Source organism: Magnolia sinica, chromosome 17, assembly GCF_029962835.1.
Source record: "Magnolia sinica isolate HGM2019 chromosome 17, MsV1, whole genome shotgun sequence".
NCBI lineage: Eukaryota > Viridiplantae > Streptophyta > Magnoliopsida > Magnoliales > Magnoliaceae > Magnolia > Magnolia sinica.
In genome coordinates this window covers 45,655,730-45,675,712 of record NC_080589.1, presented here as the reverse complement: position 1 = coordinate 45,675,712, position 19,983 = coordinate 45,655,730, and the positions used below count along the sequence as shown (strand labels likewise).

The following is a 19,983-nucleotide window of genomic DNA, read 5'->3' as shown; positions in this document are numbered from 1 at the left end:
ATGATATCAACAATGCATAAGCCCTCTTCTGGCAAATAAACAATCACAAAAAAAAAAAAAAAAAACTTTCTCTAAAATCTTTTAGGGCATCACGTTACTAAGAGAATTTCGACCAGTCCTTTTGATTTGTTTGGAGATAAAAGGATTTGGGGGGGAAATTGAGATCGGAAAGCATGTGGTACCAGAACCAAATGGGTGAGTTTTTGTTAATTTAAACTGTTTTCTATTGTTTAAATTGCATAGAATATGTACAATGAAGTTAGTAGTCCATGATTTTCAATGTTTTGCATGCTCAAGCATGAATTTTGACCTTCAATTACGAGTTTGGGGAAAATGGGGGAATTTGGGGAAATCTGAAATTTTCCAAACCACTCATTTAACTTGCAATTAGAGTGTGGAAAAATCATGTGAGAGTGCTTATAGGCTGATGTACAGATTATTGGAAGTTTTCGAATTGATAAAAAAATTAATTAAAAATATTAAAAGTCAATAAAAATAAATTTAAAAAAATGACACTGACCAGCCAATATTTGTTCTTAATATTTATGTATTGATGAGTGTATGTTGATCTTAACATCAGCCACTGTTATTTTACCCTCTTAACTTCCTTATTCCTCTTCCTCCATCCCCATGTGCAAGACACCCCATCCCACTTCAACAAATGAACCTACTTTTTCTCTTTTACGCCTTGCCACAAAAAATCCTGCCCCTCTCTAATTTGTCTAGAACCGCCTTCGGACACTTGAAGGGAGACAAAAATAAAGAGGCAAGTTAGACATAACTGCTTTAATTGCCGTTAGTCCTTTTCCAAGGGATAGATGCCTGCTCTTCCACCTAGATAGTTTTCTTTCAATTTTTTCAATTACCCCATTCCAAAGATGCTTAGCCAATTTGCCTACCCAAAAAGGAAGCCCAAGGCACAAGGAAAAGATCCAGTTCGATAAACCATACATCACTAATCTCACCACCTCCTGGGTAATGATGTTTTAAATATTGACGATATCGGCCGATATAACCCACGATATATCTTGTATCCCACCTGTGCAATATGAAACGCATAGGTAGTGCCGATATATCCCACACGTTTGATCCGATAAGCATTTTCAATTTCCAATTCCCTTTTTTTGCTGAAATTATATTAAATTAGTGTCAAATGGTTACAAATTCATTAGTTCTTCATGTTTTGCATGAAAATTCATGGAGTTTGAGCTTTGATTTCGATATCCATTAGTTCTTCACGGTCTACATGTTTTTTCTCAAAATTTCCCTTCAACCAGCTGTCAATTGAGACTAATTTCGAAGTATTTAGGAGTATTTGATGAAATGATCATCACATACACTCTAATTTCGAAATTTGAATGTAGATAGTCCGATTTGGAAAAATTTTGAAATTTCCCCAATTTCTCCCAAATTGCTTGCAATGTTGTACTCCAAACATGAAATTAAGCATGTATGAGGGAAGATCTACTGATTTGTCAAGTCCTTGACAATTTTTGGAAAATAAAAATCATTTTTTGATTAAAAAAATTATTAAAATATTAAATTTTTTTTTTCAAAATTTCCCTTCAGCCTGCGTCAATTTAAACTATTTTCGAAGTATTTAGGAGCGTTTGATGAAATGATTCACAAACACTCTAAACGTTATAATTCGATTTGAATATAGCTGCATTAGTTCAGTCATACAACGCATAGCTTAGGACCCTATACAAAGGAAAGCTATTATGTGCACTTCTTTTTTTTATGTTATGATTTAAAAGTGTGTATTAAGGTCTTTCTTAACAATCCCTGAAGTTTTATTGAAAAATTCAACCATTTTCCTAATGTTTCCCCATGTTTCTCAAAAAGTGCGATAAATTACCCGATACAAATGATATATCTCGTGCGATAACCGATACGTATCTATATCTCAAGGATGCAATACGTAACACGATACCAATATTTCGAACACTGCTTGGTAATATAGACCCCTAACATCTCACTCTTAAGAATACTAACCTGTAGCTGGGACACCACTTCAAAACACATGACAATTTTTCTTAAGTTGTCCACCTTACCCACATCTGCATCGAAAAATAAAATGGTATCATCGACAAACTGAACATCGAAATGTGAGAATCTACATCCTCAACCCTAAACCCACTGATGAACCCTACTGATAGAGCTTTATCTAGCATCTTACTACGGGCCTCTACCACAAACACAAACAAGAAGGAGAAAGTGAATGACCATGTCAAAGTCCTCTCAAAGCATTGAAATAGCCTTTAGGAGACCCATTGACTAGCATTGAAAATTTCATCGATCGACTCTTGAATCAACTTACTACATTTCTGTGCACAACCCAACTGGCCCAGTATTTAGTTGAGAAAGTCATAATCTACATGATCATACACTTTCTCAATATCCAGCTTACAAACAACTCCCTTATTACCCTCTCTAAACCAAGAGTCGATGCATTCATGGGCAATGAGACCAATATTCAAGATTTGTCTCCCTGCCACAAAAGCACCTTGGACTTTGGTAATAACCCTCGCAAGAACCACTCGAAACTTAGACACCAAATTTTCCTAAGATCTTATAAGGGCCCCAATAAAACTAATGGGCCTAAAGTCACCAATATGCACTCTCTTTTTTTCTTTTTCTTTTTTCCTTTTTTTTCTTTTAAATGGAATAATCACAATGAAAGATGCACCCAACTCCAACGATGGTCGTTCGAAGAACTCGACGAAAAAACTAACCAAATCTCCCTTCACCGTCCCTTAGAAAACTTGAAAGAACGCCATAGGAAAACTATACGGCCCTAGAGCTCGTCTCAACCCAACTCTTCCACTACCTTTTTGGCCTCCTCAGAAATTGGCTTTTCTAATGACTTGTCCTCTTCCTCAAACAGATAATTAAAAGGCAAATTATCAAGTCTCTACTAAACCCACGTCTTGTCGGCAAAGAGTTTCTCATAAAACTGAACTATATCATCGCAAACATGAGATTTATCTTCAACTCTCCTCCCATTACACCATCATGCTAGATATTCTTTCTATTTGAATTGGCCTGAGCACTAACAATGATGTAGAAGAACTTTGTGCTTTTGTCTCCCTCCTTAAAACATGTTGCTCGAGACTTTTGTCTCCACTTAAATTCCTCTATTTTTACTCGATTCTTGTTCTCTGATGGAAGTTAAAACCCTCAAATCATCTTCTTCCTCCAATAACTACCCCTAACTCTTCCTCCCACTTTCCTAACACCTCTTTTCTCCAAATGTTGATACTTCCTTTGAGAATTTTAAGTTTCTAAAATAACCCGAAGCCTACTTGACCTTCCACCTTGATAGAATTCAACCACTTCACCAACGTAGAGAAACTCTCCACATCCCATTCTTGCAGAGGATTGAGAAATTTGTCTTCCTTCTCTTCCATGTGAATTAGGTTATGCCTTCTTTTATTGATGCTTTGGTGAATATGTGGCCATTTTCTGCCCTTTATGAGGTTGGTAAGATTGTCTGGCTAGCACCCTTTCAAACAACTCAGTGTGGGATTTGGTAGGAAAGAAACAAGAGAATCTTTGAAGGGTCCAATAACAGTGTCAAGGTGGTAGCTCATAGGAACTAAAGCTTCAAAAGAATTGATTATTCTAAACTAGAAAGATCATTCCAGGTAAAATATATGGTTCATATCCATAGATAGTTGGAGTCTTGCCTCCTTTGGTGTTTCAACAAATGGAATTTTGATCGAGCTCCTTGGGGAATCCGGGAAGGGCAATATTGGGGACTCACCTAACATTGTGAGGGCAAGATCATCATGAGATTCTCCGGCCTAAATTCTTACCATGTACTTCAGTGAAGCTGACATGCCTCCCTACTTTATGGGCTAAGTATTCTTAGAGAATGGTACAGAAGCATTTTTTTTTTTAATGACATCAGGGTGTCCCGCACCATTTTGAGGCAGGACTATTCCCTGTGGATGCAAGCAATCACCCGCAAACCACATGCATCGGGTAATCCCGGGGAGGGGAATCGAACTTATGTATGTGGGAAGCACACCCACGATGCTTGCCATTCGCCCAAACCCCGTGTGGGTATGGAAGCTTGGTTATTATGAAAACAAATCCTCAATTGCCACCATACGGGTTTTAAAAGGACTTTCGTGGTATTTTCCAAACATCGTGGATGAAGTTTTCAACATTTCTTCTAGATTGCAGTGCTCCATCATTAACATCCACGGGTGATCCAATGAAGATGTGGATGCTCTCCCTCAGAAAGAATTCAATAAAAGTGCATTCATATTAGGCAAAGCTACTCACATTGAGTGATTGCTCTTTGAGAGGGTGTTTATTCTTCCCCTACACTTGTAATTTATAATTTTCTCACATTGATCAGCATTTTTTGTTTTTCTGCTAGCCATTGGTGCCTGGTTTTTCTTTTTATTTCTTTTCCAATAAAATATCAGGTACCTGTAAAAACAAATGTACTACCCTACATAATTTGCACACATTTTTTCAAGCTGAACACAGTAGTGAGCTAATGATGATGAAAGGTCAGGTGTTTTATTTTTTATTTTTTTATTGTTTGAAAGGTCAGGTGTTTTATTTTGTTAAAATTAAGAAAACAGCAAACGAAAGCCCATCTTCAAGAACTTTAAAAATGCAAATCCTTGAGCTTGACGAGCGGAAACTTTTGTAGTGATTAAGAAGTACATGCAAGAGATTAAGAATTATACCTTATAACTGGTTCTCTTGGCATTTTATGGGATTTCTGAGATTGATCTCCAACCCACAACCTTCTTCTCTCATTCCAAGCTATTGCAGCTACACAATAAGTTCATATGTAATTAGATATTAATTTTGACCTTCAAAGCAATAAATATGAGTAAAATGAAAACAGAAAACAAAAACGAAAACAAAAAACAAAAAAAAAAAAAAAAAAAAGACACTACTCCATGTATGAACTGGTCTAGCCCAACGAACACTTGGGCCAAGGGCTTTTGGGCCCAAAAAATTAACCAAGAAGAGCCCACATTAAATTTAACAACACTCTCAAGGCTGGTTCAAGCCTTTGACCCTAGGCAAATCTACAACTACCATGGGCCAGGCTTGGGCTGAACTTTAGGCCTGCAGAACAGGGCTGGATTTCAGGCCTGTCTGAAATTTAAATGGGACACCTCCTTTTACGGCCTTCCGCTTGCCCTTTTAAAAACACCTTCAACTAGTACCAACTCACTCCTAACCAACAATGTACTTGGTCTCCGTTGCACATGACCAAACCATCTAAGTCTACTTTTCCTCATCTTATTACCTATTGGTTCTCCTACGTTCCGTCGAATGCATTCATTTGTAATTCTATCCTTCCTCGTCTTGCTACTCATCCAAGTCCAACTAAACATCCTCATTTCAACTACAATAATTGATTTTTTATTTTTGAAAGTCAGCTACAATCATCCAATGAACATATTGTTCCTTAACTGGACACTAGGGATGGAGGATCTTATAACTATCCTACAACATTTTCCTTTCAGTTTGAGTGGTACAAAATGATCAAGTAAAACTCCAAAGGCACATCTCCATTTATGTAGAGTTAATGAAGTCTCAACACCCAATTCGCAAAGAAATCGACAAGAGTACACCCACAAGAATATTTGAGTGGAGAGGGAGAAATAACTTCATTGATATCAAACTTCTTCTCTTACAGTACATAAAAAACCTACACGTCAAAAAATATGAAATGCCTACCTCCTATACAAGGTTTTGGATATCGGTATCGTATCGGCCGATACAAGTGTATTGTATCCATATCAATACAAATTCGTATCGGCCCAAAATATATATATATATATATATATATATATATATATATATATAGAGAGAGAGAGAGAGAGAGAGAGAGAGGCATGCTCACTTGTGCACCTTTGCACACGTGTCATGGGTGGAAAATCTGAACGGTCCATGTGATGTGGCACTCCATGAAACCCCCAAGTACCATTTTTCACCCTGATCCAAAACTCTAGTGGGCCACAACAAAGAGAGATGTAAATCAAGGGAGGAAACTGTTTTCTTTTGCCATGGCCCACTAAAGTTTTGGATCATGGTAAAAGTTGGGCCCTGGGGATTTCATGGGGTGCTGCATCACGTGAACCGTTCGGATTTTGGGCTCACATCACATGTGATGAGTTCTCAAAAAGTTCTCACTAGAACTCGTGTGTAGCTGAGCATTGGGATATATAGATTTAAAAATAAAAATAAAAATAAAAATAAAAAAACTTGTATCAACACCATTACATCCTACCCACATCGGTCAAACCGATACAAGCTTAAAAAACCCCAATTGGCCCCCATTTTCTCTCTACTCCTTTCAAAGATATTGTTTAAAGCACATTTCTGACCAGATCTACACCAGATTCGAGGATCAAAACAGGGGTTTTATTAATCGAATCAAAGGATTGAAGGGCTGATAAACGATTTTGGGGAAAAAAAAAAGTTAAAAATCTTTTTTCCTTTCGGTTTATTATTACTGAAATCAAGTCAAAACATCATTATAAACCCAAATTGAAGGAATCATGGTTGATTTGTTCTCGATTTGGAGATTTTTCATTTTTTATTTTTTCTATTTTATGAAAATTTCAGAAATTCTTTTTCAACTTTTTTCAATTAAATGTTGTAATGATGCATGAGTAGTCTTTGAATACTATACATATACACATTTCATACAAGCATTGCTTGAATAAATTTTTAATTTTATTTTTTATTTTCTCGTTAATTTTTTAGCCATTTTCTGAAAATTTGTTTATTTATTTAATAATTTTAGAGAAATTAATCTAATGATAAATCTAGGTAAATCTACTTTTTGTTTTGAGCATAGACGGACCATTTGGTGCTGGATTCAAATGAATTTTCTCTTTTCAGGCATTTTTCAAATTTTTTATTTTATTTTTCCAAAATTTCTTTGGGGAAATGATTGATTTATGTTGTTTAAACATAGATCTAAGTTCTTTGAACATAGATCTACATTTTATATGTTGTAATACTATTTTTAACATAATTTACCTTTTTTTTTTTGGCAATTTTCAATTATTTCTTATTTTTCCTCAAAAATCAGATTGGGGAAATGAATAATTAATATTATTTGAACATAGATCTACCATACATGAGTTGTAATCTTGTTTTTTATTTTCATTGTTGGCATGTTGGTGAAATGAATAAGTATTTTCACCTCTTTTTTTCTTTTTAAACTTTTGTAATTTTTTGTTGTCTGTTTATTTTTATAAAAGTTGGATGTTACTGTTTTATTAGTCTTTTAAAATAATAATAATAATAAGAAGAGTTGTTGTGTTACTTCATGTGTTTCTTTCATTAGTTTATCAAGTCTATAATGCTAACGCATTTTCTCTTCATTTTGGTGCTTTTGCATAGTAGACTATTAAATGTTGATTGCGGAGTTGTGTTTGTTAGATAACTTGGGTTGAATTATGGACCTTGTGGTAGGCACTTGTTCAGTGGAGTCTACAGTGGACTGTTGTCTATTAGAAATTTCGGTAGGGTAACTTGGCTTAGATCATTGTCTTATTGGATATTTGGGTTCCTGCTTGGGCTTAGTAGTTGGCAGTTGATGACTAGACATCAAAAAAGTTGCTGTGAATGAAAATAAAGATGTAGAGTGGCAGCACAGGATAAGAATAGGAGGGAGTAGGCAACAAATAATGTGCAAGTACTGCAATAGGAGCATAAGTGGGGGCGTGATTTGATTAAAATAACACTTTGCCCATCAAAATTGTCAAGTTTCTAAATGTCCAAGCGACCCTAAAAAAAGGAAGGAAGCAGATGAAACAAAACTTAGAAAAATTTAGAGGGAAAAATGTCAAGGAGAAAAGAAGAAAAAGGTCACCCTTAATGCATGTCGAGCGGAGGTGTTCGGTGTTCCTGAGCAAGGCGTTGATGAAGAGATTAAGTTGGGAGAAGATTCAGATTGGGAGATTACATTGGCTAGGAAAAGTATACAAATGACTCATGAGGATGAGTAGTGATGTCAGATGTTTGGGGGTGGGGGAGGTAATAGGGATGGTTAGAGTGGTAGTGGCAGTGGAGAACTACTTAAATTTTAAGGGGTTTTCATCGTGGCCTTACTACGCAACGTCAAACCTCTTGGCCCAATATTCATAGTGTCGACGAGGATGAGAGGAGCCCAGTAGCAGCTCCTGGTAATTAAACAGTATTTAGGAAGGTCATTAGCATGCAAAAGAAATTGAAGCAAATGTTATCAAAGCATAGTATAGATAATCTTAGGAAGGCAATGACAAAGTTATTTTTATTTAATAGCATCCCTCCACATGTCATTGATTTCCCATATTTTCAGGCGTTTGTAGATGCAACAGTAGATGTAATACCTGGGATTAAAGCACTCAGCTATTATGACACAGTATTTGAATGAAGTGTATAATGAAATGTGGGCTTCAGTAGAATCATTTATAAGGATATGGACGAGTTGATGATGCACAATCATATGCGATGGTTGGACTTGTCCAATCAGATTGAGCATGATAAATTTCATGGTTTACTCTCATCTGGGTACAATGTTCATTAGAGCAATTGATGCATTTGATGAAGTGAAGAATGCTAAATATATATATATATATATATATATTTAGCCTGATGGATAGAATGGTGGATGAAGTTGAAGAGCATAGGGCGTAATGTTGTGTAGATTGTCATTAATAATCAGGCTCATATAGGATAGTAGTAGACATCCCATTATAGCATCTGACTGAGTATAAAGCGAACGACACATAGAGTATGCTTTACTCTGCCCCTTTTTTTTCTTTTCTTTTGAAAGGTAATGATTTAATTAAAAAGAGGCCAAAGCAAAAAAGAAAACTACTACACAGACTGACAAAACGGAAAAGAGGTACTCTCCCCAAAAACCTTTAAGGCCTGTTTGGTTTGCCCATTTTCTATGAAATGCAAAGTAAATGAGTCATCATTATCTTTTCCAAGTGTTTGTTTAACAGGATTAAGGCTCATAAATCAAGTGTCAAATAAACTTCTAAAGGAAGTAAAGTAAATAGTAATCATTACATTTTCACACTATAGAACTACCACTTTTACAGTGATTTCTGGGTGAAACAAACAATGTAGGAAAATCATCATTGGAACCATATGTAAGTGATGTCACCCAGTGTTCGAGTTGTCGGTATCGCTACAAGTTTCGCTGGCCGGAGATAAAGATATTATATCGTTATCGCCGATAATATCGCTGATAACCAGAAATGCAGGAAAACGTGGGGGAAACATGGAGAAAATAGTGGAAGTTTTCAGTGAAACTCCAGGACATGCCTAAATACACATATTTGCATATTTAGGAATTAAAAAATTACAAAAAGAATGCATTACACAATAAGTTTTCATTTAATGGAGCCCATTTTAATGTGTTGTATATCCATGTCCGTCCATCTATTTTTCTGGATCATTTTAATGCACAATCCCACAAATGAAGTTGGTCCCAATCTTATGTGGACCATACCATAGGAAACAGTGGTGATTGACCATTGAAAACTTATGGTGGGCCACATAAGTTTTGGTTCAAACTAAAATTTTATTTTTTATTTTTTAAAGGTTTCTCTAAGTTTATGACACCTCGTTGACGGTTTGAAGGGTCAACAAAACAATACAGTGGACCCTAGCAAGTTTTTCAAGGATAGGGATGTGGGTGGGACCCTAACCATGGGCCCACCTCAATGTATGCGTTGTATATGTACATAGTCCATCCTTTTAGCCAACTCATTTGAGTGCACGGCCAATAATGAAGCAGATCTAAATCTCAAGTGGACCACACCGTGAGAAAAACATACACATGACCTTGATCCAAAACTTTTGTGGCCCCGTGAGGTTTTCAGCACTAGGCAGTCGGTGCCCACTGTTTCCTATGGTGTGGTTCATGTGGGCATTCAATCTGTCCCATTTTTGGGCTCATCACATAAAATGATTTTTCAAAATGGATGGACAGCGTGGATAAAAATCATACATTACGGTGGGCCCCACAGCTAGGTGTTGCCGGGGCTGTACCCAATCCGCTTCCCTTTGGCAATTCGTGGGGATGCAGATTGTACCAACACTGCCAGTAAAGAGGTGGCTATTGGTCGATGCTCCCTGGGCCCACCGTGATATGTGTTATATCCAAACCGTACATCCATTTGGCGATATCGTCTTAAGGCTTGGGAGAAAAAATAAGACATCCAACTATCAAGTGGACCACACAGCAAAAACCAGTGGGGGATTGAACGTCTACCATTATAACCCTTTTTGGGGTCACAGAAGTTTTGGAACAAGAAATTTGTTTTTCCTCTTCATTCAGGTATTTGTGACCTTATGAACGGATTGGATGTAAAATAAACGTTACGGTGGGCTCTAAAAATTGTTTAACGGTGAAAATCATTATCTACGCTACTATTTATGGTGTGGTACAGATGATCTTTGGATATGATTCATCTTTTGCATAATGCTCTAAAATGATATCTAAGAATAGATGAACGGTGTAGATATAATAAATACATCACTGTGGGGGCCATGTAACTTTGATCTCCTTTGAATCGTTCATACAACTCGGAGCTCGAGGAGCGTCAGTGCTCATCTTCGCACGACACGTACCTACAGCAGCTACAGCTAGGTACACCAGCCATTCCGCTTCCCTCAGTACACAACCGCTTCTGCTTCCGAGGCTCGAATTTTTTTTTTTTTTTTTAAACACAAATATTAGAGCAAGAGGATTTCTCGCCGAGGGGTTTTTGACTGAGGGTTTCAAAACCCTAAACCAGACCCAAATCGAGGGGAAATCCAACAAAATTTCATATTTTTCACCGAAATTGCGACATCGATATTCCAATCGAAAAAAAGGGGGGAATTTGTAGGTTTTTCTTACCTAACAGGGCTTTTGTTCTTCCGAGTTCCAATCAGGTACGAAAATCGTAAAATTGAAGTTTTTTTTTCCTTTATTTCAGCCACACCATGCCGATATTCTCGGCGAGAACCCATTTTTATCGATGATATCGCCGAAAAATGGGTTTTCGCCGAAAATTTTGCCGATATTCTGTAGAGAAACGAAAACTTGGGGTTTCGGTGTCGCTAGTGCAGCGACACCGATATTATTGGCGATAATATCGACAAATCGTCGACAACACGAACACTGATGTCACCACACAATTACAAAAGTAAATAATCATTGCTAATTTATAAACTTTTACCATTGTAATTGGAAAACTAAACAGGCCCTCAAAGCCACCGCCCAACCCATTAGATCCAAAGGTCATATTTAAACAATAGGGACTTGCTCATGGTTCTAAATGTTGGCATCGGTGAGCATATCAGCCCAACAAAAAAGGATATGATACGGTGTTGCGTATTGGTATCAATGCCATATAGGCCTGTATCAGTCAAATTTATTTTTTTTAAGCAAAAAAATACGAAATATATTAGGTAAAAAAAAAAATAGATATCCAAGAATCTGTCGTTTTTTGTGTTTTGACCATGTATTCAATGGTGTATCATACCATTCTTTGGTAAGAATGTTGTCCATACGGGTTGACCTACTGTAAGGTGTAGTGTTGACTTTTTTATATATAAAATATTGATATATGTCAAAATTTGATATCATATATTGCTATTTGCTAATATGATTATCTATCAACTATTGGACTATAACTATGAGTTAGGAGAGTTATTTAAGACAATAACACATTAGAACTATAAGATTACAAGAAGAGTATAAACATATAACATGTATTGATATTTGATATACAAGTAAGAGGTGAAATTTTTTTATACAAAGAAAGTAATATCCAATCTGATTTTTTAAAACAATGAAGAGCTTTTGAAAATTGCCACAAAAAAGGAAAAAATACGTTAAAAATAAATTTAGTCTCTAAAATGTAAATATTTGTTAAAAGAACTTTGATCTATGTCTAAATAACATAGATCCATCATTCTCCCATAGAAATTTTGGAAGAAAACATTCAATAAAATACCTAAAAATGATTAAAAAATGGCTCGAATATAAGGAAATAATTCAAATATGGTTGTAAATGGTCGATATATGTTTGAAACAAACATTTATTAGCCTAGATCTATCATTCATAATCATATAATTTCCTTAAAATGTTTTAAGAAAATGCTCAAAAAATCAACCCAAAAATAGAAAAAAAAATGTAGAAAATATTTTTTTAATCAATGCATGTGTGAAATCATTAGATCCATAGTATTAGAAGACTCCTCAAGCAACAGAACAACAATCTATAGAGAAGAAATTTTAGTTTTTTTTTTTTTTTTCAAATTCGCTAAAAATTCACGCATAAATAAAAAATAAAGAAAAAAGGAAAGCCCCCAAATCGAGACCAAATCAGTAGATCCAGTATTTTAATACTCCTCAAGCATCATAATAAGAATCAACAAAAAAAAAAAATTTAAATTAGAATTTTTTTTTTCTGAAAATTTCAAAAATTCCGGTGTAAATAAAAAAGAAAAGAAAAGAAAAGAAAAAAAAAAAAAGAGCCTAAATCAAGATCAAAACAACCACGATTTGATCGAAATGGTTTATACAATTGTTTCAATGTAATTTTAGTTCAAAATAGCCAAACAAAAAAAAAAAACTTTTTACCTTTTTTCGATTTGGGCCCAAGAGCTTCAATCCTTTGATTTCAAGCAAAGAAACTATTTTTTATCTTCGAATCTGACCTAGATCTGGTAAAAAAAAATGGCTCTGAAACACCCCATCATTGAAAAGAATTTGAAACAAGAAGAAAGAAAGGAGAAACAACAAAAAATGAGCCGATTGAAGACATACGGCACAAAAATATTGGTGCCGATATGGAATGATTTTTTGTAGCCGGCTGATATGGTGGCATATCATATCCGGCCAACACAGATACGATAGAGTCGTATTGGCTGATGCAAAATTGATATTCATAACTAATTTAGTGTCATATTTAAACATAGACAAAGATTCAATCTTTTTCTTCATTGCTTCGATATCCCTCCCATGCATAACCTCTCACATAATCACACATCATTTTAGGCCTTGGATTGCATAACCTCTCACATAATCACACCCTTTGAGAGATGACAATCAACTTATCATCATCCAAGGGCCTGTTTGGGAGCTTGGATTGGAAATCCTCCTATTGTGTTTGGCACCCTGGATCGGGAATCAACTTTAATCCAAAAGTAGCTATGCATGGTATATTTACAAGGGTTTGAATTTAATTACTAAATCAGCTTTAATATCTCTAATTAGTGACATATGTAATGTTTGATGCAATGGTTGTAATAAGCCTGCTGAAATATATGCTTTTCCCGAAAATGATGAAATTCCAAGTCTCGGATGGGCCACAAGCACAAGATCATGTCCGAGTGACTAACCAACGATTTTTAACTGTTGATTTACATGGACAATGTTTGGATAGTGTTGATCATCATATTAAAGTAATTATAGTGATGCAATTGATAATCTAATTGTTTTATGATATCATTAGTGGGCCATGTGTCCAATAGAATAATAGTCTGGTGACACACATGTTACACATGCAACTCTTGGAAGGATTTTATATGTAATCCAAGCTCTCACCGTGAATTTCAAACCCCCAATTTGAGGGGATTTGAAACCCCCTAGATTTGAAACCCCTAGTTACTTTATGGTGCCAAACAACTAGGGGATTTGAAACCCCCTCAAATCCCCCCAAATCCATGGTGCCAAACGACCCCTAAGCATTATCCCAACTAATTGAGGCTGGCTACATGAATCCTATTCCACAATTCCATTCTATCAAAGACCATAACTTGAGTTAGACCATATGTCATCAAGTCTTTTCTTACTATCTCCACTCATGTCCTTTTGGGCCTTCCCTTTGCCCTCTTAGAGTCTTCGACTTGCAAGGAATTCTAAGGACTTGATCATGTGCATATGTAAAATACAAGATTTCCAATCCTAGCAAGAATAGGTGAGAACCCACTCCTAACCGGCACAGTTCTTTGTTTGTGTTGCATGAGTAAACCATCTAAGTCCACTTTCCCTCATCTTATACCTCTTTGTGCTACCCCTAAGTCCTAAGTTCCCTTGAATGCATTCATTTCTAATTCTATCATTCTCATCTTGCCACTCATCCATCTCAACATCCTCATCTCAGCTCCACTCATTCTATGAAATATTTGTTCCAACTACTCAACATTCTATCACATAAAGCATGATTGCTCTTATAGCTAGCTATCTTATAAAACTTCCTCTTTAGTTTGAGTTGTACACGATGATCACATAAAACTACCAAAGCACATCTCCATTGCTTCCATCCAACTTGATTTCTATAGACAACATCCTTCTTAATCTCTCCACTCTCATGAATTATAAAGCCAAGATATCCCAAGTAGTCATTATGGAAACTTTCTCAGTCAACAACCTTTACTAATTCCCCATTTCCACTCCTATTGTTACTAAAATGGCACTCCATATACTCTGATTTAGTCCGACTAATTTAAAACCCTTTAGATTCTAAAGCACCCCTCCCTAAATCTAGTTTTTTGTTTACGCCCTCCCTCGTCTTGTTAATAAAATGAACTAAAAAAACTAATGCACAGCATGGATATACAACACATTAATCAAGGTGGGGCCCATGCACCGAAACAGTGCACGAGTCTTTTTAGGAAGCAAATTGAATGGGAATAAGACACCGTTGAGAAACCAGTATCGAGGAAGTATCAACCCACGAAACTCGACAGGCTGAGGGTGAGGGATGGGTTTCAAATCCAAACGAGATACAGTGCTAGTGGAGACCACATTGGTGCAACTGCCATTATCAATTATCACCTTTTAGCTTTTGTCACCACACTTGGCGTAAGTATGGAAAATCAAATTTATGCGCCAATCATCACTCTCTTTGGCTCGGGCTAAGGTGCATTTGACAACTGCGATTGGCACGGTCTCAACTCCTTCAACTTCTTCATCACTAGTACCAATTTTGGGCTGATATTCTTCTTCGCAATCACCCTGATCATTCGCATCCTCATCGAACTCGCCAATCACGAGGGCCTTATTTTGCTCTTTCGTAGAGCACTGGTATGCGAAATGGTCGTATCCTCAGCAATTGTAACATCGCGCTTGCTCACCTACCCTCGAGCTAGTACTAGCTAGACCTTTGCCCTTAACATCCCCATTAGTGGATTAAGTGCCAGTAGGGGCTTTGGATTGACTCCCAAAATTAGGCTTAGCTCCTTGGGGAGTGGTCTTGACATTGAATTACCGAGAGTCGAATCACTTCATAAATTGCAGTTTCATATACTGCTTAAGCTCTTACACCACTTGATAGGCATGCTCTAGGGGGCTGATGTCATAAGGAATAAACTCTCACTGAAGCTGATGTTGGAGGCCTATCCTAAAACGGGAAAGGATCACTAACAGCTCATGAACATTACATCGCATCATATATTTATCAAACTTGGTGATGTAATCAACAATGAGCATTAATCCCTAACGAATGGATTGTTACTAATCCAAAAGTTCATGACAATAAGAGAGAGGAAGGTACTTTTCCTTAATTCGTTTAAGATCTCTTTCATCTCAGCCCACAGTGAGACTGGGTCATCTCCAGACCTCTCCATCTTCCGCTTGACATTCGTCTAAAACAACTTGGCTTGACCCACCAACTTCATTTTGGTGAACCTCACACGATGGCGATCAAACATATCATACCACTCAAAATAATGATCCATGTCTGCAAGCCAATTGAGGAAGGCCTTGGGGTCTAAGCGACCGTCATAACTTGATGCCTCAACTTTCACACTTTTCATTACTCGCTCATCAGGATCATCTTGGTCTTGTTACTCTCCAAGGGGTGGTTGAGTACACACTCCGCCACGGCCTCTTCCATGTCCTCCAACTTGATTTTCCGCTTATGATTGGCCATCTTCCCCATCGTCGAGGTTTGCCCAAAGAGAAGTTTCCAATTAGGTTACATGAGTGTTGGTTGCCACCAGTTGGTTGTTGGTGGCTCTACTTCGAGCCTTAAGAACCGCAAGACAGTTACTAATGGCATTGATAACCTCGATAAGTTGCTCCAAACTCATAGTAGGGTGTAGACCAAAACCACACGCAGTAACATAAACTGGGGATCTGATGGGAAACCTAAGAATTAAAGACTATATGCAATGTGATGAGAATGGGAAGACTGGTAATCCTACACACAACAACATGAAAAACCTACTCTAAATGAAACATGGAAGTCCTATGCTAATTTGAGGATCATACTAAATCATATGCTAAACCTAGGCTCCGATACCAAGATTTGATATAGGACGGATGGCCTCAACTAGCATGATGCAAATAAATTAATTAACGGATTACCGGAGTAAATCAAATCATAAAATAAATCCAATCTACCACAAAATTAGAGAAATCAAATATTCAATTAAGCTCAAGTTCAAGACCACGTCACAATCCTGCAAAATAGATACTTAAGGCTATTGATCGAATATAGATCAATAGAAAGTAGAACTTCCATCTAGTATAGGATTCGTTCTATATTCGAAGATTCACTTGCGGATTGGTAGGGTTTAAATGGATTAAGGTTTAGGTTTGTAAATCAAGAAAATGGAAATTTAGGGTTTTATAAAAGCCTATAGGGTTAGGGTTAGGATACGGGTAATAAAATAAAGAAGAAGAGAAAGGATCAATGAGCAGGAGACTGTTTGGCTATATAGACGTTGTATGGACATGCGTGCAATGTACAGGGGCATGTCCGTACAGTTGTACGGATGGTGTGGTGGGGCTGGTTCAGTTTGGTTGGTGATGAGTTGGGCTGATGATGGTGGGGTTAGGGTTTGAGAAAGAAGAGAAAAATATTCAATGGAAAATGAGTGTTTGAGAGAAGAAAAAAAAAACCTTGATAGGTATAAGAAAAATAACTTGGAATCACTCCAACGGCTTCACACCAAATTCCATTCACAAGAAGTTTTCTTACTCAAAAAAAGCAATGTAGAGAAATTTCATTTAATATCAATAATCCCCTAGGCTTCACACGTCTAAGCCTTATATACTCTATATGTGGTGTTTTTACAAAAAACACCCGTAATACTATAAAATGTCCAAAACACTACTTATATAAACTAAATCATAAAATAAACCAAATAATCAAACTAACTAAACAAAATAACTAAAACTAGTGTCCAATATCAAGACGACCCAACCATCAAAATAGTCCAATGGTCAAGATGGCCCATCGTGCAAAATCCAACGGTCCGATGCGAAATCCAACCGTCTGATAGATGTATCCAATCAATCCAACGATCCAATACTCTCAACTAAGTAACCCGCATGCATCTTCCCAATGTGGGGTCTTCAAAGATGCACAATCATGCATGTGGATTCTTCAACATGGCTAGTAACTCGAATTGGGCCCACTGGACTCCATGTAATATCATCTAGCAATAAAGAAATCGAGGCAACTCTCCTCCTCTAATAAACTCTAAAAGGTGCTCGGATGTCATCATGGCCTAAAATTAGAAAGAGCGCAAACTCCATATCTATTAGATTTTCGATATGGGCTATAAAAGATCCCAAAACCATGCTTGCGAAAAGAATTGATGATTATATTTTAAAGTGATTGAAAGTACTTTTACTTATTAATTCCTGTAATGGAGAATGATCTTCTCTTGGTGTGATACCATTAGAGCCTTTTTGTGATTAACTAAATATCCTTCCTTTGCTGATTTTTTTAATGCAATTACTATTGTATTTGGAATCTTTTGGAGCTCTAGTGTGTTGTGCTACTCTGATAGCAATGTAGCATCAAGTCTCCTTCGGATGTGAATGGTGTAGTGAGGAAACCATGCTGTAGTGTGGTGTGGATACTCTGTGGGGCCCACCATGATGTATATGTTTTATCCACGCCGTCAACCCATTTTTCCAGCTCTTTTTAGGGCATGAGCCCAAAATTGAAGCATATCAAAAGCTAAGGTGGACCACACCACAGAAAACAGTGCGGACAATGACGTCTACCATTGAAACCTTCCTACGGCCCATAGTGATATTTATTTGTGATCCAACCTGTTCATAAGGTCACACAAAACTAGATGAAGAGAAAACACAAAAATCAACTTCCTACAAAACTTGTGGCCCCCAAGAAGTTTTCAATGATAGGCATTCAATTATGTTTCCCATGGTGTGGTCCACAGTCCACCTGAGATTTTGATATGATTCAATTTTGGGCTCATTTGCTAAAATGAGCTGGAAAAACAGATGAACAGCATGGATAAAACACATACATCACAGTGGGCCCCACAGAGTATCCACACCACGCTATAGGATGGTGAGCTCTTCACTACACAATCTGTGTCTAGTCTCCTTCCAGGATGGTGGTTAGGGCATTGCTTCTCAAGTACAGGTTGTGGGTTTGACCTTCACCCCATTCAGTTTTCAATAAAAACAAGTCTTTTAGTGACAGACCCAGTTTTATGGCCGTTTCTAGTCCGAACGGTACCGACTGTTTGGCCTGTCTGGGTTTTTAAACACTGCTATATAATCATAAATTATATATTGAACTCAAATCATAATATAAATAAAAATGCCATTAACATTCATGTCAATGTATCTGAGTCAGCATGATCATGATATAGGCGAGTCACAATTGGGTCTCAGGACAAGCTTGACAGGTGCAGATTGGCTACTGATGTTTAAGAATTGCCTTCATGAATACTTCTGTTTTTTTTTTTTCCTTATAATTTTTCTACTGATGGGTTGCTCATAGCAAAAGTTCTGTTGATAGACAAACAAAACATATAATCAAGCATATATATATATATATATATATATATATATATATATATATATATATATATATATATATATATATAATTATGCTTTGCTTGTTCCTGAAAATATTCCATCTCCTAGACGTCGTAGAGAATTGAGAATTCTAATTTGTTTGAATTCCGAGAATGAGAATGTTGTGAATAGAAATTCAGTATTTTTCAATGGCAACAACGTAAGGAACTGTGTGCAATTTTTGGATGAGGACAAGCATTTTGATACAGATATAAATAAATTTATACAATTCAAATTGTTTCTTTGGCCCAATTATCGATTAGAAGATTTAGCTTGTATGAATCGCTACTGGTTTGATACCAATAATGGCAGTCGTTTCAGTATGTCAAGGATACATATGTATCCACGAGTCAGAATTAGTTGATGGTGGATTTCCTATATATCTATATCACGAGTCATATCCGGTATATAAAGGTATACAAATGTACATACACGTTGTGTTATATATATATATATATATATATATATATATATATATATATATATATATATATATATATATATATATATATATAAGTTCTGTTGATAGACAAACAAAACATACTCCTCGAAAGATTAAGCCCACTACACCATTTCTAGTTATTAACAGAGATATTTGATCAGATGTTGTAAACTAGAGAAAATAATAGGATTCGTGCACCCCTTATGCATGGGAATTCTTCACCCACTTTCGACCAGGTTATATTGAAAGCTTGATGTATTCTCCCCATCACCAAAATGAAAGCAAGACCATTCTATTTCATTTGGGCTGATTTTGGTCTTCTTTGGACATTTTGGCCCATTTTGGCATGAATATTTCCAATGCCATTTTTATACTTCACAATTTTTTGCTGCTTTAGTTGGCATTTATAAATGCCTTTAGGGATATTTTAGTTATTGGAAGGAAAAAAAAAAAACTAATTCAAATGTTAAAGAATGGGAAAAAGAGGTCTTACTACTTCCGTTATTCTTAAAAAAGAATACATTCATATTTTGCAAAACAGATCAGCAAATGGTCAAAAGATGAATTCATTCTCTTCCAACAGGGATACAGAAACAGTAACCAGAATGGAACGGACAACCCAGATTGAAGTGATATTAACAATGTAAAACCCAAACAGTAAACTCTTAATGAACTAACGTAATCCGTATCAAACTCATTTTAAGGG

The 19,983-nt window shown here is 36.4% G+C and overlaps 1 protein-coding gene across 6 annotated transcripts in view; it reads right to left on the bottom strand.

Annotated features, from left to right (window-relative positions):
- LOC131231868 (uncharacterized) overlaps positions 1–19,983 on the bottom strand; it is a 64,135-nt gene that overhangs the window by 16,857 nt on the left and 27,295 nt on the right. For all 6 annotated transcript variants that reach the window (XM_058228204.1, XM_058228202.1, XM_058228199.1 and 3 more), the window contains one exon: positions 4,710–4,797. In XM_058228204.1, the coding sequence (XP_058084187.1) occupies positions 4,710–4,797 (88 nt within the window). The remainder of the gene's footprint in view (positions 1–4,709; positions 4,798–19,983) is intronic.